At 40.9% G+C, this 24,248-nt stretch overlaps 1 protein-coding gene across 6 annotated transcripts in view; it reads right to left on the minus strand.

The window, feature by feature from the left end:
• The window catches only part of kiaa0825 (KIAA0825 ortholog), a 153,116-nt gene that overhangs the window by 114,370 nt on the left and 14,498 nt on the right, over positions 1 to 24,248 (minus strand). For all 6 annotated transcript variants that reach the window (XM_061817939.1, XM_061817936.1, XM_061817940.1 and 3 more), the window contains 7 exons: positions 24,057 to 24,233; positions 23,247 to 23,571; positions 13,765 to 13,932; positions 10,155 to 10,237; positions 9,814 to 10,065; positions 4,232 to 4,509; positions 1,454 to 1,604 (listed from right to left, as the gene is read on the minus strand). In XM_061817939.1, the coding sequence (XP_061673923.1) occupies positions 1,454 to 1,604; positions 4,232 to 4,509; positions 9,814 to 10,065; positions 10,155 to 10,237; positions 13,765 to 13,932; positions 23,247 to 23,571; positions 24,057 to 24,233 (1,434 nt within the window). The remainder of the gene's footprint in view (positions 1 to 1,453; positions 1,605 to 4,231; positions 4,510 to 9,813; positions 10,066 to 10,154; positions 10,238 to 13,764; positions 13,933 to 23,246; positions 23,572 to 24,056; positions 24,234 to 24,248) is intronic.

The following is a 24,248-nucleotide window of genomic DNA, read 5'->3' on the forward strand; positions in this document are numbered from 1 at the left end:
CAACAATATACCATTGTACTATATGTGGAGCACGATCCAGACATTCTGTCAAAACTGCTCAACTACCTCAGGTTTGTACCTTCTCATTTTATTTTTACTTCTCCTCATCAATCTCATATTTTACTTCTCTCTCATGTTCCTCCCTGGAGCAAGTCATTTAGGGATTTGTGTTTGATGGGAGCGTGACTGGACTCAATGTCCAGGATTAGGCAGCCATCCTATGCCTGTGGACAAAACAGAACAAATCCAGATGGACTCCACCCAACACCAGTTACGGCCATATGTGAGGTTTACATATAGAATTTAGATGTATACTTAGAAGTAGCGAAGCCTTTCTGTCAATAAAATTCTGCAAACTGGCTTCATTTCTCCTTTCCCCCCAGTATTCTTCTGTACAGATATGCTGTTAATATATTATTACATATTTTCTCGCCCATTACTAATTGATGATTCAACAACTTTGTCTAGGACAAAGGAAAGTGTGCAGATGCAAGTTGGAAAGAGGTGTAGCAAAGAGCAGTAAGAGAGCCAAGTCACGGAGAGAGAAATTTGATGCATTCATCTTCACACTTGAAAAACACACCAAATTCAATGCACATTTTAAGATGTACCGCTACACACCCACACAAGCACTCTTCTGCACAGATGCACACAGGCGTGCTTGAACAAAAGCGCACACCTGCGCACAGCAGGTCTGCGCGACACCGTTGACCCGGGGAAGAAGGCAGGAACAAAGAGGCAAAGACAGCGTATAGGAGGAAAGATGGGAGGTTTCAACTGGTTTAAGGGCATGAAGGTAGGGGAGTCACAGAGGCCCTTTTGCTACTTTCCAGACAGTCCCACTGTAGACTGCAGACTTCAGACAGCTGAACTCCTGGAGCCCCTGGGGTAGCATGGAAGCCACAGATGTTCTCAGGAAGTTCATAGTTAAGGGTTTGGCGAGAAAGGGGAGGTGGGAATGAATGGCAAAATGAAAAGAAGACACAGGAAAGCTCCAGCGGGTTGCTAAAATCCTACACAATCTGAGTCACGTGGCAATGTACAGGAGAACTGTACTTTTACCATTAATGTGTATAAAATTAGAAGGTGTGGGTCATAAAGAAAAAAACACTGGGACCACAAACTTCTACGAAAGCAAAAAGAAAAAAGAAAATCACAAAGTTCATGGTTATAGGTTATAGGTTACAGGTTATAAACAAAGTCCAGTGTTGCCTCGAGATGTGAGTTTAATGTATTCCTTGACCAAACTCACAACTCAAAACACAATATCTCAAATCATCTTTCTCCAAGATGCTATTCATCCTTTCCATTCTGGAGCCAATCCCAGCTGTCATAGAGGTGGAGGCTGGGTACACCATGAACTGGTTGTTGTCAATATTTCTTTACATTAGTCATATAAATACACCTTTATGCAACACATTTCCTGCGTTCAGTTTACCATACAGTACTTCACCTCATAGAAGGGTTTGGGGTCAGCCCAGTGGTGGCTCTCCGCATCCAGAAGAACACAGGTGGAACAAACCTCTATACAATAGCTGCTCAGTTGGTCTTTCAAGGCCTCAATGGCTTGCTGGTACTTCTGGACAGGCAGCAGACTAAGGTGGCTGGGTGGAGAGGAGCGCAAAACAATCCCATAAATTGTAGCACTGGAATGATAATGAAAACACTGGTGATTTATTGCAAAAATTCAATCTGACATATTGTCTGCTTTAAATCTACCTCCCTTAGTATTTTCCAGAAAGACGTAAGAGTTTAACATGGTTTAGGGAGCTTGGAAACAGGGGGTTGAATGGTGAGGAGAGGATAAGTATTTTATGACCAACAAGGGGCACAAGCCAAGTGTAGGTAGAGGGGTATCCAGGGCCAAAGTTTAAAAAACAGGAGCAGGCAGGGCAACCATAATACCTTTGGAGGGGATATATAGAGAGCAGAGGTTAAGGGGGTATTATGAGTCATAAAAACTCACCAGATGTAGACACAATATGGGTGTCATTACCACTTGTCAGTCATTTTCATTTTTTTCAACCTCAGCGCCCGAGTCTGAAGCTCACATTTATCTTTCTACTAACTTTCCAGAAAGGTGTGGATGATTTAGAAGAAATGCCAACCCACTCAATCCAGCTTTGACTTTTTTGTTTACATTTTTAATCTAAGACCTTCAAAGATACAGTTAAAACATCTGAACACAAGACTATGTAAAACTAAATAAATGAAAAAAATCACTGCATTACATTCAAACTGGATTTTTTTTCCAGCATCATGTGTGCCAATGTCACTTTTGATACAGACTGAAAATATTTAACATTCCGTGCATATATTGTAATGTGCCAAGTAAATAAAAGCAAATAGTGCAAATCCCAATACCAATGAAATTCAAAAGGGGTGAATAACTAAAAGAAAATAAAGTTAATCTTTTTAAACATTATTTTGTATTTTTAGTGTATTCAATTGAATGTTGGTTGAAAAGGATTCGCAAATCATTGAATTCTGTTTTTATTTACGCTGGACAAAACATCCCAATTTAATTGGAAGGGGAGTCAGTATTTTCATAACATTCATCACAAATTTTAATCAGTTTTTTCGTTAAGACCTACTGGATTCATGTTGGTGAGAACATGTTGGTACAAGCATAAGCAAAGAAACGGCAGTATGTTTTCTCAATACATTATTAAGTAGAGCACAGGTGGGACCAAGCCATTGTTTTACCAGTTGCAAGTAAGTCTCCCGATTTTACCTTGAAGTCCCGAGCCAAGTCCCAAGTCGAGACAGGCAATTCCCAATTCAAGGGGGTGGGGGCTTGGTTTTAGCCTCTTCCAAACTGGTTGATTGTATGTTTTCAGTTTTTCGATGAAAACGCAATGCTATGATTTACTTTTTCTCACTTTATTTTTAAAGTTAAATTAAGCAGACCTGTCACAAATGAGAATTTACATCAAATAGTGCTATTGATAATAATAATAAAGTAATTGAAGAAAATCTGTTTTTGTTTGGCGAAAGAGAAATTGTGAATACACAAGAGAAAATGAGCCATTCTACTTAACGAACGACAAATTGAATTCCTCTTTTAGGTAATAATTGGTATATTTTTTCCAATTCTCATTTTGCATATAGCAAAGAAGTACGTTTTCTTGTCACCAAACATTTCTTGTGTGGCAAATTTCAAAGACAAATAAATACAACACAAAAGTCAATAGATTTTAGTTTAAACTTATCGTGTTAAAAGAATGAATCTCTAATTGAGCCAAAGTATGGTGGGATGCTTGCAATAGTGATTGTAAGATGACGCATCGTAACATTTCAGCCATTGATCCGATCTTGATGCTTCATGTGCACACATAGACAGACATCTGTGGGCCATATGCATAATCAGAGGCAGCTGTATCATAACCACATATACGTTACACATTTGTCTGTTTGGATCTTGTGAATGACTAAATTACAAAATAATGTTTGACCAAGTATTTCCCCGACACATATTGTAAAATATATTCATCACTCTGAGGCCTAAAAATCAAGTCTTGATATGCCTTTGCGGAAAAACTCCTTTGATTACCCGACACACGCCTTGAAGACTCGGCACTTCTCGTGGCTACTACTTTTCACAACTTTAAGATGCCTGACACCCGATGAGAACATCATATTTGATGATTACATTGCTCTGAAATTCAAATACAGTAAATACTGGCGTGTTGAGCTATTAGGAGACAGCTGTAGTGTTTCTTTCTCGGTATTTTAGGAAATGTGGCATGTCTTCAAGTCATTGGATTGAGTCAGAGTAAAATTACGAGCCATGGCTCTTTAAGTCCAAGTTGAGTCTTGTGACATTTTTTCAGGTCGAGCTTAAAGTCATCAAATTCATCGCGTGAAGTACAATATTATATTAAACAGTGCTTGCAGCACTTAATTACGGAAGTGCAAAGAGTACCTGGTATTTATTTGAAGTAAGGCACATATTTAATATTGCTGAATGATTACTGGAAAACTGTTTCTGAGGATGGAATATGTGACCATCCATGTGTAATTTTTTTTTCTTGGTTCCCACCAAAAATGCCGTGCTGTGTAACAATTCCCCACCTTTCATGTTATTCTTGGAACAAATCTCCATTTTGCTTTGTGTGCAACTCTAAAAACAACCAAATAAGAAATTTGGAAATTAAAACACAAGAGTATGATTTACAGATAAGATACACAAACACACTACACGAAAAAACAACCCACACCTTCGACTTACACTTTGGTTAAATTCGAGATGGAGTCCTTCAGCCGTGTATGGTAGTGCTCCAATCGTTGGAGCAAGTAAATGCAAGTGGCCAAGAGAGCAGGAAGATGTCTCAGGGGTAGAGAGGATGGGACTTCCAGGGCTCTCTGCTCTAAACGGCCCAGCATGGCTAACGCTGCCTGGCTACACGCCTCCACAAAGCTTGATGGGACCTCCACCAGAGAACTGTCGCTGCAGGCAGCTGCCAGGGGTAGCAAGCCATCCAGCTCCTCAACCAATGGAACACAGAACTGAAGGAGAGAAGACAAAATGTATTTGATTAATATAAAACTGCAAGGGGCAAAAAAAAATGCATTTACAGTACAAGGCTATCTTAAGGTGTACAGCACACAAAAGCACTTTACAATTATCCTTCTCATTAAGCCACTCTTCTCACAACAACAATTGTGAATTCACTGCTTAGCCGAAGGACACTTGGACTGAAGAGAGTGAAACTCGAACTTACAGTTAAGAATTGACACCCTACATCTGAAGCATCCCTTTACAAAACACTTACACACATCCAAATGAATGTAGAGTAACAGCTCATTTCTACTTTTATCATTCAGGTTTACAGTATATTATTGAAATGGATGCAACGGTCCTCCTTATAATTTAGTAAAACGACATGGTTACCCCAAACCAAAACAATGTGCAAAAGTAATAATACTAAGCAGTATGCATGCTTCATCTAACTACATTATCTATTATTTATAAGAATTCGTCTTCTTTTCCTTATGGCTTCTCCCGTTAGGGATCGCCACATCGTGTCATCTCAGATGAACGCATATTCTTTTGGCACAGTTTTTTACGCCGGATGCCCTTCCTGACACAACCCCTTTACATTTTAGCCGGGGAGAGAAGCTTACAGCACCTGGTATTCCCAGGCAGTCTTCCATCCAAGTACTAACCAGGGCCAAACCCACTTATAGTGCCTTGTGAAAGTATTTGCCCCCCTTGAACTTTTCAACCTTTCGCCACATTTCAGGGTTCAACCATAAAGATATAAAATTTACATTTTTTTGTCAAAAACGCAGAGGGGTTGCGTCAGGGAGGGCATCCGTTGTAAAAAACTGTGCCAAACAAATATGCGTTCATCTGAGGTGAAACTCTGTGGTGACCCCTAACGAGACAAGCCAAAAGGAAAAGAAGAAGAATCAACAACAAGTGGGACACAATCGTGAAGTGGATTGAAACTTATTGTATATTTTGTACATTTTTAATAAATAAAAAACTGAAAAGTGGGGCATGCAATATTATTCGGCCCTTTTACTTTCAGTGCAGCAAACTCACTTCAGAAGTTCAGTGAGGATCTCTGAGTTATCCAATGTTGACTGATGATGATAAATAGAATCGACCTGTGTTTAATCAAGTTTCCCTATAAACGCACCTGCTCTGTGATCGTCTCAGGGTTCTGTTTAAAGCGCAGAGAGCATCATGAAGCCCAAGGAACACAACAGGCAGGTCCGAGATACTGTTGTGGAGAAGTTTAAAGCAAGATTTGGATACAAAATGATTTTCCAAGCTTTAAACATCTCAAGGAGCACTGTGCAAGGAATTATATTGAAATGGAAGGAGTATCAGACCACTGCAAATCTACCAAGACCCAGCTGTCCCTCTAAACTTTCATCTCGAACAAGGAGAAGACTGATCAGAGATGCAGCCGAGAGGCCCATGATCACTTTTGTCAATTTTTCAAAGATATCCATAAAGTCTCATTTAAAGTTTGCCACAAGCCACCTGGGAGACACACCAAACATATGGAAGAAGGTGCTCTGGTCAGATGAAACCAAAATTGAACATTTTGGCCACAATGCAAAACAATATGTTCGGCGTAAAAGCAACACAGCTCATCAGCCTGAACACACCATCCCCACTGTCTAACATAGTGGTGGCAGCCTCATGGTTTGGGCCTCCTTTTCTTCAGCGGGGACAGGGAAGATGGTTAAAATTGATGGGAAGATGAATGAAGCCAAATACAGAACTATTCTGGAAGAAAACTGCGACTGGGATGGAGATTTATCTTCTGACAGGACAATGATCCAAAACATAAAGCCAAATCTACAATGGAATGGTTCACAAATAAACATATCCAGGTGTTAGAATGGCCAAGTCAAAGTCCAGACCTGAATCCAATCGAGAATCTGTGGGCAGAGCTTAAGACTCCTATTCACAAACGCTCTCCATCCAACCTCACTGAGCTTGAGCTGTTTTGCAAGGAAGAATGGGCAATAATTTATCTCGATGTGCAAAACTGAGAGACATACCCCAAGCTACTTGCAGTTGTAATTGCAGCAAAAGGTGGCGCTACAAAATATTAATGCAAGGAGGGTGAATAATATTGCATGCCCCACTTTTCAGGTTTTTATTTGTTAATAAAGTTTAAAATATCCATTAACTTTTGTTCCACTTCACGATTGTGTCCCACATGTTGTTTACTCTTGACAAAAAATGTTAATTTTATATCTTTATGTTTGAAGCCTGAAATATGGTTAAAGGTTGAAAAGTTCGTCATCTTTTTCCTTCTAAGCCTATCTCGTGCATCACCCACCGTCCTTGTGTCTTCCCTCACAACATCCATGAACCTTCTCTTTGTCTTCCTCTTGCTTGTTTGCCTGGCAGCTCCATCCTCAGCACCCTTCTACCAATATACTCACTCTCTTGCCTCTGGACATGTCCAAACCATCGAAGTCTGCTCTCTCCAGCCTTGTCTCCAAAACATTTTGGCTGTCCCTTGAATGAGCTCATTTCTAAAACTATCCAACCTGTTCACACCAAGCGAGAACCTCAGCATCTTCATTTTTGCCACCTCCAGCTCTACCTCCTTTTGTCTCTTCAGTGCCACCGTCTCTAATCCGTACATAAAGGCTGGCCTCACCTTTGTTTTATAAACGTTGCCCTTCATCCTAGCAGAGACTCTTCTGTCACAGAACACACCAGAAAACTTCTGCCAGCTGTTCCAACCTGCTTGGACCAGTTTCTTCAGTTCTTTATCACACTTAAATACAGTATCAGAAAAATATAACCCAAGTCAATTTAAAACGGGGTGGAACCGTGGGTGAGTGGTTAGTACATTTGCCTCACAGTTGTGAGGATTGGGGTTCAAATCCTAGCCATGCCGGTGTGGAGATTGTACGTTCTCCCCGTGTTCTGTAAGTTCTCTCTGGGTACTCCGGTTTCCTCCCACATCCCAAAAAAAGGAGTGGTAGGTGGGAATGGTTGTTTGTTTTCAGTTCAGGGTGTAAAGGTTCCTCTTAATTTTGCAGCTATTTCTATTTCTCTTCTTTTAAAAGGATGCTAAAGTCACAGTTTCACACTAATAGTAGGTACATTACAAGATAAATTGCAACAAAGGTACCATACACTATTTAAAGTGCCACTGTCATGAAATGCATTATTTTTAGTATGTTATTAATGAAAAAAGGGCAGCCAACTTGGACCAATGTGTTTTTTCACCAGAAAACATGTTTTTGACGTATACAGCTTTTTGTAACTCCCGCCATGAAAATCCTCTCGAGGGATTTGTTTTTGAGAAGAAGCAGGAAGTGATGTAAAGGACAGACCCGGTCTCAAGTGGACTTGTTTGTTTCCATTAGTTTTACCTCCGGGAAGGTAGCTCATTGTTCCTTTGTGTTAGCCAAAATGCCGGCTCGTTCCATTGCTGGACATTGCTTGAACACTCGGGAGGATGGATTTACCCTTTATAACTTTGCAAGAGACCCGGTTCGTCATGAAAAATGGATTGCACGGGTGCAGAGGACGAGCGCTTCGTGGGTTCCAAATGACAGGTAGGTGTGTATACAGCTACCAAAAAAAAAAAATAATAGTTTGGGGCGGACCACGTAATCCGTCTCTCATAACGTAACAAAAGATCCAGATACAAAATATGTCGATGTGCGAGTGCTTCCGGATGGCGGCGGCTCTGAAGAACGCTCCGACAATGCAGCAATCAGCCGCGTGCAACGACAACAGTAAAGCACCCCGGCTCGAATGTGTTGTTCATCGCGTACTGCGGCGTCTATGAACAATCCCCTAAAGCAGCACAGTTCGGCTCTGCCTCACTCAGCCGAGTTTGCCGACAACGCAGTAAAGCGCCCCGGCTCGACAGTGTTGTTCATCGCGTATTGCGGCAGCTATGAACAACCCCTAAAGCAGCACGGCTCGGCTCCGTGATAAGCCACCTCGGCGCCGAAAATGAGCCACACCGGCAGGCTGCAATGAGCCGCGATGGCTCATCTCCACTGCAGAAGTGGATCTGACGGGATGCGGTTTGGCCAGGATCGCATATCATTTGAATATGGCTCAAAACAATAGTGTAATATTGCCCTGGTAACTTCATTCGGTTGTATGGTGTTCTCCTTTTCGAAAAGAGCTTCCGTGTCTGAAGGGGCGTGTTCATCTCCCATAGTTAGGGTGCACCGCGTGTTTTCATTGGCGAATGTCTGGGTGACGTCACGACCAGAGAATGCAGCCAATATGGCGACCACTTGGACGTCGTACAATGACACTTCTGCAACTTTGCACATGGATGACGCTGATTGTGCTGAAAGGCTCTAATCTTTAAAGCATTGACCTACATGTAAATATGTTATACAGGTCCAGGGCACAGGCATATTCTGACACTCATAAGAAATGATAGATACAAATACTGTCAGTGTCTTAGGTGAGGTGAAGTGGAAGAAAAAGAGGCGTGAATAAACACAACAGTCATGCAGAGGACATGAGAATGTGAGCTGTAAACAATAAATCTACCACGTTATAAAGGAGTAAATTGACTGAGACTCAAAATTTAAGAGTTAGTCATATTTTTCTACCAACACTCATCCCACAAGTTTTTTTTTTTTTTAACTTTGTCTCAACCTCTATCTTGATGACAATTCTATTTACGTACAAACACACTTACTCAATCCCATACTTGTCAGGTCAGTGCTCTTCTTTGTAACATTTTCTCTAGAATTGCACTTGCAAAGAAAGATTACATTATCTAAATCCAATCAAAAAACATGAGGCCAAAGTAATGGAGTTCAAATGTAAAATCTAGAAATACTATATTCCGTTTTGGCCAGTGATGGTTAGAGATCCTTATTACTTTTGTTATGCAGTGGATTAAAAAAAAAAAAAAATAAATAAATAAATAAAACTCTACATGTCCAAATGGCAGGATTGTGTAAAATAAAAAAGCCAAAAATCTTTGTGTATTTCTTGCCATTTGTATGTTTTTGTTAAGCATTTTGGTTAGCATTTTTTTTTTATGGATGACAAGTATTATATAAATAAAATTTGATTTATTTTGTGTTTTGTTGCTATATATTGTAGGATCCTAAATTATTACAGGGAGACAACAGTATTTACGAATCTGCTCCAATCAGTACCCCACAGTGTTTTTTTGCCACTCATACGGTGTTGATTTAACACATGGGCTGACCAGGTAATAGAAATACAGGGTAGTACCTTATTGTATCTGATTTACCAGTGGAAAAGCATAATTAGTGAGTATAGTTGTGCTGAGTTAAAATAATGGAGCTAGTGGCAGCATATCCTGTTTTGAGGACTACCTTGGCGACCATGTTGGGAATGTCACGCTCTGAGTAAGTGTCAAAGTTGTCTTCTGTGACATTTATGTTTCTGTTGTTGATGCTCCTGTATCCTCTTGTATTTTCTAGCAAGATTGAGTAGTGCCCTGAGGAATGGACGGCTTCTTCCTGCTGAAGACTCTTGCTACAAACATCATCCAGGACCACTTTTACACAGTGAGCCATATGAGGGGCAAGCCCACTAAAGGCCGACCTCCAGTCAAAGTCCAGAACCTTCAAAACAACACACAAATCCCTGTTCGTCACATTTCTGAATGTAATGATTGTCTTGTTGGGTTCTTACAAAGGAGAAAATAACTCACCTCTGATGTCTCAAGTGTTTGTGTCGTGAATATCTTCCCTGATCCTGTCAAGTCTGACTCCTCTTTAGCCTTTTTCAAGATGCCTACATAAGAAAAACACATTTTAACTATGTCGGACTCCTTATGATTCTACGTAAATCTCTATGTTCAAGAAAGCTGCGTGGTGTCGGACGTCTACATCACAGTTTATTACTAAGGGTATACTGGATGATCAATATGACTTATTCCAAGAGTATAAGATGAAATCAACTGTATACTCTAACTTCCATTGCTCCAACTTTGACCCACTAGTCAAAATAAGATGTGGTAACCAGAGAGTATCAATGAATAGCTTAAAGGATGGGGCAAGAAACAGGTGGTAGAGGGTAATGGCGATGCCATTATAAGTCTAATTTTCAGGGTTTAGAATCCAATTCAACCCAGATGGCATAAACTACAGTCTGTAAAGGGTAATTCTTGGAGGGGAGATTATGTGGATGTGTGTGGGAGTATGTGTGGAGTGGTGACATGAGACAAGCGTACAAGATGTTGGGCTGGGTTGCAATTAAAAAGGATGCACATCAAGGCCAGAGTATCCTAATCAGTAGGCAAAGAGTGAGACCCCAGGCGAGGCAATTTAGGCGAACACGAGTGCATGGAATGGAAGAAGGAGGAAGCAGCCAGCACATCACTTTTTGACCTTTAAGCCCGTTTAATGAATTTCTGGTAATTAAGCCATTTGATTGCCTGGAATTAATGACTTGGATAACTGGCCTTTAAAGGCTGTTTACCTCTCAGTAAATTGAGCCTTTCTGCAAGTCTTGTTTTTATAAATGTAACCTTTATGGGAATTACAGCATGCACCAAAAACCTCTCAGTTATCTCTATGTTCTTAGAGTTCAACGGAAAAACAAAAAGATAATAAAGGGAAAACTGCACTCTTAAATAAATGAATTCGAGACAGCTCAAATGTCACCCAGTAGAGCACAGACGTCTGCCAAGGCTGATGAATAAAGCCGGTAGACACCTTCCACCAAGTTTAATGTCGACAATGAGTCAGAAGAAGGGAGAGTAATATTAAAGTTATTCTATGATAAATAAAAGAACTGGGTCTTATTTCTGAATTGTCCTTAATCACCATTGATACTCTTTCCCTCCAGTTCTGTAGGTGGCAATATGTTACGTTATCCTAAGACAAAGAAATTAAGACTTTTTTGACAAGCATGCGTTAGAACATTTCCTGGGATTACAACGTTATCGGTATTTGAGTAAATAGTTTTTCAAATGTTGTGATCAAATCCTAGTACACACACACTGGGATTTTTTTAAATCTTGAGATATTTTTTTTCTGTTACAGTCGCTGTCCATGTCCCTAAAAAAAAAAATCAAGCAGTAAAATTCTAATGGTACAGTGTGTGGTTTGCTTCAGTAAGTATAAAAAAGCACAACACACACTAAGAAAGATTTTATTCCACCACCCATCAAGATGTAGTCCTCCAAGACATAAATCTTGAATGATTGAATGTGACCAAATAAAAATAAAGAAACATATCATCGACCAGGAAACACAAGATGCAAGATGGAAAGGGACACACGAGAAGAGAAAATGATGGTGGTCTTGGGGATATTTTCTCAAGAAAAATGCAGAATGAATGTAAGACAAGACTTTGGGTTTTATAATGCTGTGAAAAAGTCTTTGACCCACTCCTGTTTTTTTCATATCAATCACAAACAAAGGTTTAAATTCATCAGACCAAATTTAATATCACTTAAAGACAACCCAAGGAAATACAAAATTCAGTTTTGAAATAACAAATTTATTAAGGCAAACACACAAAAAAATAATCACCTTTCTGACCCACTGTGAAAAAAGTAATTGCCTTTCCCCCTGTTAAATCCCACTCACTGTGACTAACCACAAATTTGGGAAAGGCCAGACCCAAACCCGATTACCACCATATTTGCTGAATAAAAGAAAAAAAAATCTCTTAGGGTCTGTCAGAGAATGAGAAGTAGGCAACAAAATCAAGACCCAATATATCATGCTATGTTCCGAAGAAATTCAAGAAAAAAATTAAAAAAAAGGAAAATCCTTGAGTCTGGAAAAGGTTAAAAAAGGCATTTCCAAGGCCTTGAGGCTCCACCAAACCACTGTCAAAGCCATGATCAAGAAATGGAGAAAACTGGGAACAGTAGCAAACCTTCCAAGGCGTGGACGACCAACTAAAATTGCTCCAGAGTGCGACAACGACTCTTCCAGGAGGTCACAAAAGAACCTTGAACAACATCTAAAGACCTGCAGGACTCGCTGGCCTCATTTAAGGTCAGTGTTCATGACTCTACCACAAGAAATACACTGGCGAAAAATGGCATCCTCCCAGGCTAAAACTCCTGCTGCCAGCCAAGAATAAAAAGGCTCAATTCACATTTGTTAAAAAAAGATCATGATGATCCTCAAGACTTTTGGGGAATCATTCTCTGGACTGACTAGTCAAAAATGTAACTTTTTGGAAGGTGTCCGGCCCATTACATCTGGCGTTTCATGAAAAGAACATTATGCCAGCATTGAAACATGGCGGTGGCAGTGTGTTAGTCTGCGGCTAATTTTCAGCCTCAGGACCAGGACAACTGAACAGAAGAATGAATTGTGCTGTGTAGTCATAGTCAAGCGCTCTTGCATCATACAGAATGACACCAATTTGAAACACACTAGAAAGTCCCCCTCTGGATGGCTCAAAAAAAAAAGAAAAAAAGAAGGTTTTGGAGTGGCCAAATCAAAATTCGGATTTATATTGAATTGAGATGCTGTGGCACAACCTTAATAGGCCCTCCAATATGGTGGAGCTGAAAAAATTCTGCTAAGAAGAGTGGGATAAAATTCCTCCAGAGCAATGTGGAAGACTCATCGGCAATTATCGCAAATGCTTGATTTCAATCATTCCTACCAAAGGTGACACAACACATTATTAGGTTCAGCAGGCAATTACTTTATCACAGAGGATCAGAAATTTTTGGACTTTTTGTGCCTTTTTATAATAATAATAATTTTTTTATTTATTTTAAAACTGCATTTTGTATTTCCTTGGGTTGTCGCTGAGTGATAACATTAATTTGTGTGTGTGATAGATATCCCAAAATAAAAAAAAACTGAAATCAGGTAGGGGGCAATTACATTTTCACGGCACTGTAAATAAACATTATTTAAGATTGTTGGCCCCAATCTCTTTCGGATCCTTTTACTGGAACATATTCTCTCTTAACACACGTACCACCACAGAATCATTTTATAGGCTAATGTTATAAAACAAACAAATACATACAAATCTGTCATCAGTCTTCCTTGGTTGGGAAAGTGCAAAATAAGGACAAAAAAAACCCAACTCAATTATCTTTATGTATGTATCAGCCATAATTTTTGATAAGACTAAAAATAAAACATGTTATTTAGTATTTCATTTTAGAATTGTCATGTTTGTTATGCATATATGAAATGTAATACGATAATAGGTTTGGCATTCAGAGTAAGCAACCTTTGGCAATATGTAGACATACTGAAACATACACATGTCACTGATCACTTATATTGCTATGTAAACATGTTACTATGTTCTACATTTCGCAAGCGCTTTACCTTTTACACAGGGACCCTCCCCTGTACAATTAATGAATGTCATGTTAGTGACCATCTCTTTGACGCTGCTCTCATAGACCAGCATTGTGCAGGCCAGCTGGGTTAACGCCCTCAACTGGTGGAAGGTCAAACTGAAGTTTCTACTTTTCACGGGAACCTCCATCGGCGCTGTGGAGAAAATGAAGTGTTTGTGGATGTTTCACTGACACAGATACAGAGAAGTTGAGAGCCTCTCTAAAGTTTACAGTTCAGAAAAGAATAAACAATTTCATGAAAGTAGATTTCTGACATGCACTCATCAGAAAACACCCACAACCCACAGTCTTCCCTAGCACGACACCTCTTATAAATATCGACCTATTCATGTTTTCCCAATGCACCGCATAAACAAAAAGACGGTGAGAATATGCAAAACTTGGCACCCCCTACAAGTCATACATGCGCATCCATCTCTCTTGGTGCAAAACTTTTTTCCCCCTAACCCGACAATGACCCCTTTGGCAAATATGGATTTCCCATTTTGGAGGCTGCCAAACATATCACCCAGGGGATGTTCCGCATTAAGCAGGAGAATGGGTGGCGGGGAGATGTGTTGCTGTACTCCCAGACACATGCACAAATACTTTGTGTTTGCCTAAATGAGCTCCATTCCAAAGGCATCTGGGACTAGATGAGCTCAGTATTAGCCTTGAGTCTGAAAGTGTGGTTATGATTGAGAGGCGGGGGAGGGGGGAGCAAATAATTGTAACATCATTGCCCCTGGATCCTAATGTAATTTTGCCATATTGTTAAACAAAATCTGACAATATGATGACACACTGTCCCCGGGGGTTTATCTCTTAATCACGAGGTTGACCCGCTCATGATGTTTGCATGATTATAAGATTATGTTTGTAAGTTTTGAGTGTTTGTGGGCACACTGTATTTATGTGCATGTAAAACTGGTCATTTTGAAAAACCTAATTTAGACGGGAGACTTTGGCATACATTTGCACATGTCACTCTTCAATTATAATTGCCATACTGAAACCAGACTGTGGCCAACATTGGACTATAGCCTGACCTCAAGTTTGTTGGTGTTTGCAATTTTAAGTGTACACATTTATTTATGTGCATGTGTGTGTGCAGGCATGTATGAAATTGCGTGTGAGTACGGGAATGATTACTTGCTGTGCGGCTGCATTGGTGTGTATGTGCAATTAAATTCCATGAGTCTGCTGCTCGGCAACTCGTCTGTAATGGGGTCCGGTGGGACAATGTGCGCATGCTGCATGTGCACACGCGTGACCTGGCTGACACCCACGTGGTTGCCTTTGCCTCACCAACTTGCACATTCATGCACGCCACCCCAATCATGTCTATTTGTGAAGACACCAACACATCATCTTGGAGCCTCAGTGTAAACATTCTAAAATGAATGAGGCAGGGACAAGTTGCAGACGGATTGGATGGATTCTCTGAAATTACTTTCCAAGCCTAACCACTAATCTAAATCGAGCGTCCTTTAACCACCACTTAATCCTATGCTGGTCATCACCTTTTCTCGACCATCATCTTTTCGTTCCCAGCATTCAAGTCCATTTAGCACCCTCCATGAGCAACAAACTAAATGCTCCTCTTGGCCATGACCTTGATGTTTAACAGGGCTTTTTTCCCCACCTCTCCTGCAGCTACCCATGCGATATCAGTATTTATTGTTGTCTGCCCAGCCAAATAGCCCTATAGCCATAGCTGTCTAGTACACTGCCATCTAAACCTCATTATACCTTTGTCACAACAGTGAGGGCAAATGGAAGCTCTCAAAGCAGTTTGATGGAGAGGGTGTGCTTAAAAGCACCCAGGTGTGTCGTACAGCATTGTGTGCAGCGTGTCCCATAGAGCAGAATGACTCAGGGCACGAGCAGTCGGAAGAGTTCAGCCAAAGGTCAGTGTAGTCTGAATCAATGAGGGATGGCTCTTGCTGAAAACAGCCTAAAAATATGTTTAAATAAGAGAGAGATCATCCATACGGTGTGATGATGTTCTTCCAGACAAAAATCAATGTTTCCCTATATTATCTCATATATCACCAAAGAACCTGTCATAGTACTGGTTCAGTATCTACAGGGGTGGTTGTGTATGTGTGTCCAGTCTGTTTTGTAGCTTCTAACAATGACAACAACATAACAAACGAAACAAACAAACAGCAGGTATTTTTGGCGAGCCATCAGTCTTCTCTGCCTGTCTCTCCTGCGTGTACATCACTTGCTGTACCACACACACACACACACACACACCTACTCTATCATGCAACAAACACACAACACACACACACACACCACACACAAACTGCTCTTGACTGGCAGGGAGCACAGACAGAAGGGAGAAAGTGGAGGATGTGGTGGAGGCGAGGGAAACGGGGAAAGAGAGGGAGGGACAGAGGCGGGAAAAAGGGAATTCCCTTAGCAGTTGTTATTGATTCCGGTGTTTACGGGCGAATAGTTTAATGCCGTTTACAAAACAGAGCAGATGCAACCAGTGAGCAAAAAGGTAAACAATTGCTGTGTGGCAGGCTGCCAACTCCCCAGACTGATGTATTAAACTCACGATGAAGAGCATTTCCCCTTTGGCTGCACTTATTGCCACTTCATTTCCTCTTAGCTCACAACACAGTCTCCATCCTGGCGTCTCTCCTCGACTCTCGATCGTTCTTTTCTCTCATACACTCCCATTTATCTGAGGGCAAGAAAGGAGATCATATGGTTTTTAGTCGCCTGGCTATTTTCTGTCCTTCTCTGGCCCAGGAGGCCCAGTTCTTTCTAACACAGCCATTAGTAAGGGAATTGCATGTGTCTGACATGGCCAAAAACCAATTATGTGACACTTTCTACCAAATGATACCCAAGTCTTTGGGGAATGGGCAATCATGCAATAATTTGGCCACTGATTTAATTTCTCTCCAGCATAGCATCTCACCCTCGCTTCCTCATTTTTACTCTCTCCCATTCTGCTGTTGGATGTTTAAAGCGGACCACTGGGACTTTGGTCTGACCCGCCTCTTATCACACTGCCCACTGGATTTTTATATATCCAGCACATTGGGCAAATGGGAATGTGATGTGTGCACTTTGCAGGTGATTTCTGGTGCATGTTTAGCCATAGTGTAATTCAATGAAGTAGAAGAATCTCAAAATGCCAGTGAATTTTATTCCATTATGCACAATAAAAGGTCAAACTACGGTGCATATTACATAAATTTCTTCACAGATGCAAACTGTACTCCTAGAGTGCAAGTAGGCAAGTAGATGAATGGATCACATTAACCAAGAAGAACTACTTTTTATTGCTTTATACACCAACACAACAATGCACAATAATGTGCAACCTTCAAAGTCTGACCCCTCAATTTGGATTTTGACCATTATTAACCATCAAGTGTGAAATTAAACACTTGGTGCAAACTCTTATGTGGCCATGTCTGAAAATGTGGTAATGAGTGAGTTATTCTGCACCTAGCATCAACTGTTACGTAAAAGTGAGGCAAATTTATTTAATAACCGCCTCTACATCCTCGCTCCAAACATAACATGACCAGCTCAGCTGTGGAAAGAGCCAGAGCAACATTTGAGCGACTAAGAGTACACTTTCTGAAACATTATCGTGCTGAGGCCCTATCATACAGAAACATACATACACCCCGCAAGTGCAATACCTCTACTATAAGGTCAATACCAAAAGGTAAGCAGATCTGCAAAGGGCTTTGTTAGATTGGATATCTCTGGGAACCTGTAAAGGTGGTGGGAGGCAGGCCATATTTGTGTGTGGTGATGTGTCCATGCTGCTGTCTTGGCCATGGACAGGATTCACCCCCTGTAGTTTTTTCTGATGGAGATCATATTGGGAGAATTGAATACAGCTACATTACCCGTCTTTGTTTTTCCACACGTGTTGTGTTCTGCTGAGTTTCTAACCTACAATCATATCACAGGTTGTCAAGCAGGGTCCTGTGTGTGCCTTAGGGTGCACCTGTGAATGAGAAACTGTACGCGTGTGTGTGTAAATCTGTGTGGAAGGAGGCTATAAGCTACAGTGAATTGGTCCACTAGGCCCGGTGACAGCTGGGGTCCTCTTTGTCAGTTTCGGCCCACTGCTCCCCCAGACAGCATTATTATGGAAGGCGTCCTGCTGTGATTCCCAAATGTGGATGCTGACACATGCACACACACATAAACACAGCATCCCAAGCCCTGGTGGTCCTTCCTAGGGGCTCTGCCACCTAGGCCGCTGCAGGGGGCCACCTGTCCTTCACAGAAGGGTACTGCAGTAATACTTGTATCTATATTAAGTTGCCTTGAGTGAAAAAAGGTTATTATGGTTATATAGTGATGGGGGAAAAATATTTGCGTGACATTTTTTAACACATCTGTGTTGTTTTTTCTGTGGTGAGATGGGATTTTCAATTTCTCCTACTCGAACCAAGCAAGTTGCATGAAGATCGTAGGATTTGCACTGCCTGGCTCAGGAGCATTTTATTAAAAACACTTGTTTAGTGCCCTTGCTATTATTACTGCTTTCAAGTATTCTGTGAATCACATGGACTCTTTATCATATGTGTGGCTGCTCTCGATAAGCTAATCATTTTTGTCATCGCGCTCTCTCAAAGGAAGGTACCAGGACACTGAGCGTTTTCAAAAACAATCCAGAAAGGCCCAATGTGATCAAGGGCAAAAATAAATGGCATAGATAATACACATCCTCACGGTTTGGGAACACATTTTCTTTTTTTGTCACTCAACTTAGTAAAACTGGCCTTGTCGTACTCTACCATAAGTCAAACGTGCCAAACACATCATGCTCAGGTGTACATGGAAATTGCTCAGGAGCAACCCCCCACTCTTCCTCGCACATAATTACATAGCAGCTTGCAGTTGCACGTCCCTGGCTGACAGTGTGTATAAACTCAGTCAGAGATATAATCTAGAGAGGAACAGGTCTTATTAAATATTAACAAACGCCATTCCCAAGTAGCCTCAATCCCTATCAGCACCTCCAATGCCAGGCAGCGACTCAGCTGAGGTTCTTCGCATCGCTACGCAACCTCTTTCCCCACTGAATAGGCTGCTGCGCTTTCTCTATGAAAGAGTTCAAAGAATGAGGGTGAGGCATGCGGTGGGGAGAGAATATATGTAGGGGGTGAATATGTTCGCTGTACATGTTCAAACTCAATTCTTTTTTCTTCCCTATATGGAGCTGACAACATCGTCAGACAGGGAAATTACTGAAAGTGGAATTCATCATCATCATCATCATCATCATCATCATCAGCCCTATCAGAATGGGGTCAGAAAGTGTTTGAACAGAATTTTAAAAGTTTGCCTTCACCCATGTGGTAAATTATTAGGGAATAAATGAGATGTGTACATGTAGAGAAGTTGCACATAAAGTGTTTGATGTTCATGTAACCATGCAGGCATTCTGAAAGGCCAATTGAAACTGAATTACGTATAAGAAATGATTCTAAGTCATGCATTTTTCTGCGTAAGTTGACAAAGCAAGAATCCAGTTTTAAATAAAGATGACTGGATATCATTATGTGCGCATAAACGTCCACCTATATAACTGTAGGAATAATTGTGATCGTAATTATCATACATTTGCTTCCAATAAAGAAATGCTTTGCTCTGCCCTAGATAACGTGGCAGCCTCCTAGCAGGAGATAGCAAGAACAAAAACATCTAATCATCAGAATTGTTAGAACTGCTGCCTGTTAAAGAAATGATGACCACACATGTATTCAGCAATCTCACACACACGCACACGCACGTGCACATGAACAAACATGTACACCTTGTTTCAAACTGTTTTGCTTGTCATTTCCTTTTTGTAACATCCATGTAAATAAGGGGCGTCTCAAAACTAAATAAATAGAGGTGCTGAGGAGAGGATAATCAGAGAGTCCAGTGGTGAATTGTACGAGAGAGTTCCTCTCCTCTCTCCTCGCGAGACTTGAACTGGTGTCTTTGCTTCCTTTTTTGTCCTGTCTGATTGGTGAACCTCTCACAGTTATAGACAACGCATGACATTAAGGTCCCATATTTTGGCTATTTAGACTTCGACCATAGAGACAATATTATATCCCAAATACTACACTAAGTTGGTTTGGTAAAAATGTGTCACCTTTACAGAAAAAGGTAGCAATCCGAAGAAAGAAAGAAAGAAAGAAATAAAGAAAGAAAGATAGAAAGAAAGAAAGAAAGAAAAATTGTGAACCAGATAAAATCTAGACTGGGTGCATCATGTTAGATGTCTCAACTACATTTTAAAGTCTATTGGGAATGGTCAAAATTTTCTTATTTTCCCTCGAAAAGGAAAATCAATGATCAATTAAGTGATTTTTTTTTTTATTCATTTGGTCAATTTATTAACCATTGTGTATTCCACTAGGCTCTCAGTTTTGTTGTTGTTTATCTGTAGTGCTACCCTACATTTAAGGTAGATGTAATGAGACACAAATTTTCCAAAAAGCTCAACTTTCATCTCATCAGTCCATATTGCACTCTCACAAAAGTCTTTAGAATCATTCAGATTTCATTTGTTTGCAAAGGTACGACAAGCTTTGATGTTCTTTTTGTCAGCAGCGGTTTTTCCCTTGCAACTCTAAAATGGATCCGATTTTTGCCCAGTCTCTTCCATATTATTATGTCATGCACCTCATGACCTTAACTGAGGCAAGAGAGACCTGCACTTCTTTAGAAGTTGTCCCGAGTTCCTTTGTAGCCTCCTGGATAATTCATTGCTGTTCTCTTGGGTTAATCTTTGTGGGCTGGCCACCACTGGAAAGGTTCACCACTGTTCCATGTTTTCTTTATGTGAGGATAATAGCGCCCCGTATGTCGGCTGGAATCCTGAAGTTACCAGAATGACTGATAGACTGATGGATTTCAATTACTTTATTTCTTGACTGTCTAAATTTTCTTTGGATTGTGTCATTTTGTTGGATTATTTATTTATTATCTTTTGTCTGACATGATTTTGTCGGGACGTATTCTGATTTCTTGATTGAACAGTTCTGGAGGTAACCAAGCTAGGTGTGATCAGTGAAATTTAACTAAAAACTGTTATGAGATACAATTAATTCCTGGTTTAATAAGGGGGGTAATTACCTTTTAACAGAGGGCCAGGTAACTTTGAATAGTTGTTTTTTTTTTCTTTACTAAATGGAGGAGGAGGAGGAGGTTACTTTCGGCTTGTCCCTTTCAGGGTCGCCACAGCGTGTCATCTCAGATGATCGGACATATATGTTTGGCACATTTTTTTTTTTTTTTACGCCGGATGCCGTTCCTGACGCAACTCTTCTCAGGGAGTGGAGGCCCCAGTGGGATATGAACCCACAATCCCTGGTTTACCAAACCAGTGCTCTAACCACTGAGCTACGGGGCCTCTTTGCCTTACTAAATGGAACTACCTTTTAAAAACAGCATTTTAAGTTAATTTGGTTTATATTTGTCTTATATTTACATTTGTTTGGTGATCTTAAACATTAAAGTGGTGAAACGATGCAAAAATATGAGGATTTGAAGACTGAAGACAGGAAAGTACACTACAAAGTACAAAGCCAAGTTAGCTACCTCACTGTTCAACCTATCATATCGTGAAAAACTATACGAAGATGGGAGAAGACGGGTAAGATGGAAAGCTAGTGAGTGTGAGAGAAGAGTAACAAAGGAAATAAGTGGTGAAAAAAGAGGAGGTAAAAAGGGTTGAGACGACCCTTCACATCTGTCTAGGTACAATGTCAGCCCCTGCCTTTGAGGGAGTAGGGTTGAAAAGAGAAGACAGATCTTGCTGTTGAATGCTGTTAAATGGTTCAGTGGTTTGACAGTGGCTGATGCTACAGACAACACTTCTCCCTTGGGGGTCTCCCAGGCATAGCGCTAATCAAAATATACCTACCGCCTGCCTCCACTGCAGGAACCAACAATAACACAGCAGGGGAGGACAGTGAGATCTAAAGAGTCATTGGATGCTTATGAAAATAGAATCATTTTGTGTTACCATAGCCCTAATTGTTTTGACAATTATAGGCATAGCATAGAGTATAGACAGTAAAGTGTGAAAGCAGATTATGCATTGCTGTTCAAACTGTGGCTCAATAAGAGACACGGGCGTTTGGGTGGTGAACATGGGGGTTCTCAAGCAATTTGGGGAAGGGAAAAGAAAGGGGAGGGTGATTACACAAAATGTAATCCCAGCTGTACCTCTCAAAGCTGTGTTGCAGCTGATAGTCAAACACAAACACACACACAGCCGCGCGAGCGCACATGCATACACGCACACACACTCTCACAAACATTTCAACTGAGCACAAGTAAAACTCCACAACACAGGTCCCCCGTTCCCTTTGGAGCTGTGTTCTGCCTCCGGTGCTACATTTGACGGTTTGTTGAGCGGCACGTAGGTGTGTAGCCTCCGCTACGTTATGTGATCAAACATGCCAACTGACGCATGGCCAATTATCTTGGCTGGCTCCTCTCATCTCACGTTTAAGCAGAGGGAAAGGAGAAAACCAAAGAGAGAGAGAGACAGAAGGAAAAGGCGAGGAAAGGCTGCCGGCGTGTTTACCCAAGAATGGCAGATGTAAAGACGCTTTTCGCGCTGTTCCACAGGGAAACTGACGTGCACAATTTTTGAAAAAGTAAACAATGCTTTAGGTTTTCATTTTATTTTATTTTTGCGTGGCGTAGCCTTGTCGTCAGCAAGTCCTAAATAAGTCAATGTGAAACAAACAAAGGGAATATGCAGGGAATTAAGTATCAAAAGTACACTTTTCTCTAGTCTCATGGTATGACATCGGTGTCAATGCCACCACACTGACATTCTGAATTTTCTACCACTCAAAAAGCTGTTGAAAGAACTGCCACAGCACACTTTGTTTGCCCTCTTTTCCATCCTGTAAGGCCATGTAAGACTACTCAGAAGGGTAAGGATGGTATGGTATCTCTCATTTGTATACTCCTGAATGGCGTAAGCATAAAGTGAAGTTGCTGGCATAGTGTCATAGTTTGTCCTTGGATGTGCTTCAGAGTCCTTACAATCATCCTCATAGTTCATTTCATTGCAAGATTAACCGCAAATTATATTACAAATAAATAGTGTTTAGAAGTACTTCGAGTCGAAGAAGCCTTGACCCTCGAGTTGCTGCACCATTTTATTTCTTGGTGAAGAGAGAAGAACGAATCAAATGGGAAGAAGGAAAGCAATTACAATGGGAATAGTTACTGACAATCACTTTCAAGGATCTTGGCTCACGGCCTCACACACACGACAGCTAGAATGTAATGGAAAAGTGAAGAAATCTTTAAAGGTTAACAATGATGACGAAAGGACTGTGAAAGCACTGCAGCCCATTCAAATAAACCCATGAAAACAGGAGGCACACGATGGAGGCAGAAGTAAAGGTAATTAACCCAACAGTGTTAAAAGACGAGTAAAAGAGCACTTACCAACTGTTGCTCGAGACTTGGATGAGTATCTTTTTATCTTGCTTCCGGGCATCGTGTTGTCTCTCAGGGCAGTCTCACTTTCTCTCTCCATTAGTGAGGACAATTCACCAGCTACAGGGCGGAGGTAGGATCCATTTAGGAAGCCCAAAATGGCGTGTGGCTCAACTACTCTTGGAAGGACATGGAGGTCTTCTGTGAGAGCCTGGGTGAGAGCTGGAATCCCAGAACGGAAGGCCATAGACACTCTGTCAAAGCCGGTTATGCCAGCTGGACTGGAGCACATGGCAGAGTGCAGGAGTGCCAGCATTGCTTGGCCTCTTAGTCCCTGGATGGATAAAGCCAAAAACATAAAATGCCGTGGTATAGTTATTCGGTACGCTACCTTTTATTTTAGCATTGTGTGATCATAATTTGCCTTGTGAAATACTACCCATGATGGTTCACTATCTTACATGATAATGTCAAGAAGATTCATTCAAGTTTAAGTTAATTCAAATTCACATCCATCTGGTCTGTCTGAAAATGCTACAATATTAATGGCAGGTTAGTAGCTGGGAGTGGCACTTTTATAAAGTAACAAACTGACTGATCAGGACTTATCCAAATGTGTTCTTGAACATCTTCTGTTTGTTCTTAAACAACAGCTCTGTGGTTCACCAGTGTTTTAGCTGTGACATATACAGTAAAGATTGACCACGGTAAAATTTGGGTCTACACAAACATTTGTTGTTTTGCTTTAAAAAAATAAAAATAAAAAAAAAAATCATCAGCTACACAAATGTCCATGTTTAAAGACCAAATGACTATTACCTGGTAATGAGTGAGCACTTCAGACTCAGGGTACAAGAAGCACAACTGCTGCAGGAAGTGGAGTCGTTCAGTGATGGACAGGGAAGAAACTCCATGAGTTGCTGAGCCGTCGGTAGACAGCCGCTCCAACAGATAACAGCGTAGCTGAAGTCGGACATCGTCCCATGCTACCTTGATCTTGGAAAGAAAAAA

This window comes from Syngnathoides biaculeatus, chromosome 4 (genome assembly GCF_019802595.1).
Source record: "Syngnathoides biaculeatus isolate LvHL_M chromosome 4, ASM1980259v1, whole genome shotgun sequence".
Lineage (NCBI taxonomy): Eukaryota > Metazoa > Chordata > Actinopteri > Syngnathiformes > Syngnathidae > Syngnathoides > Syngnathoides biaculeatus.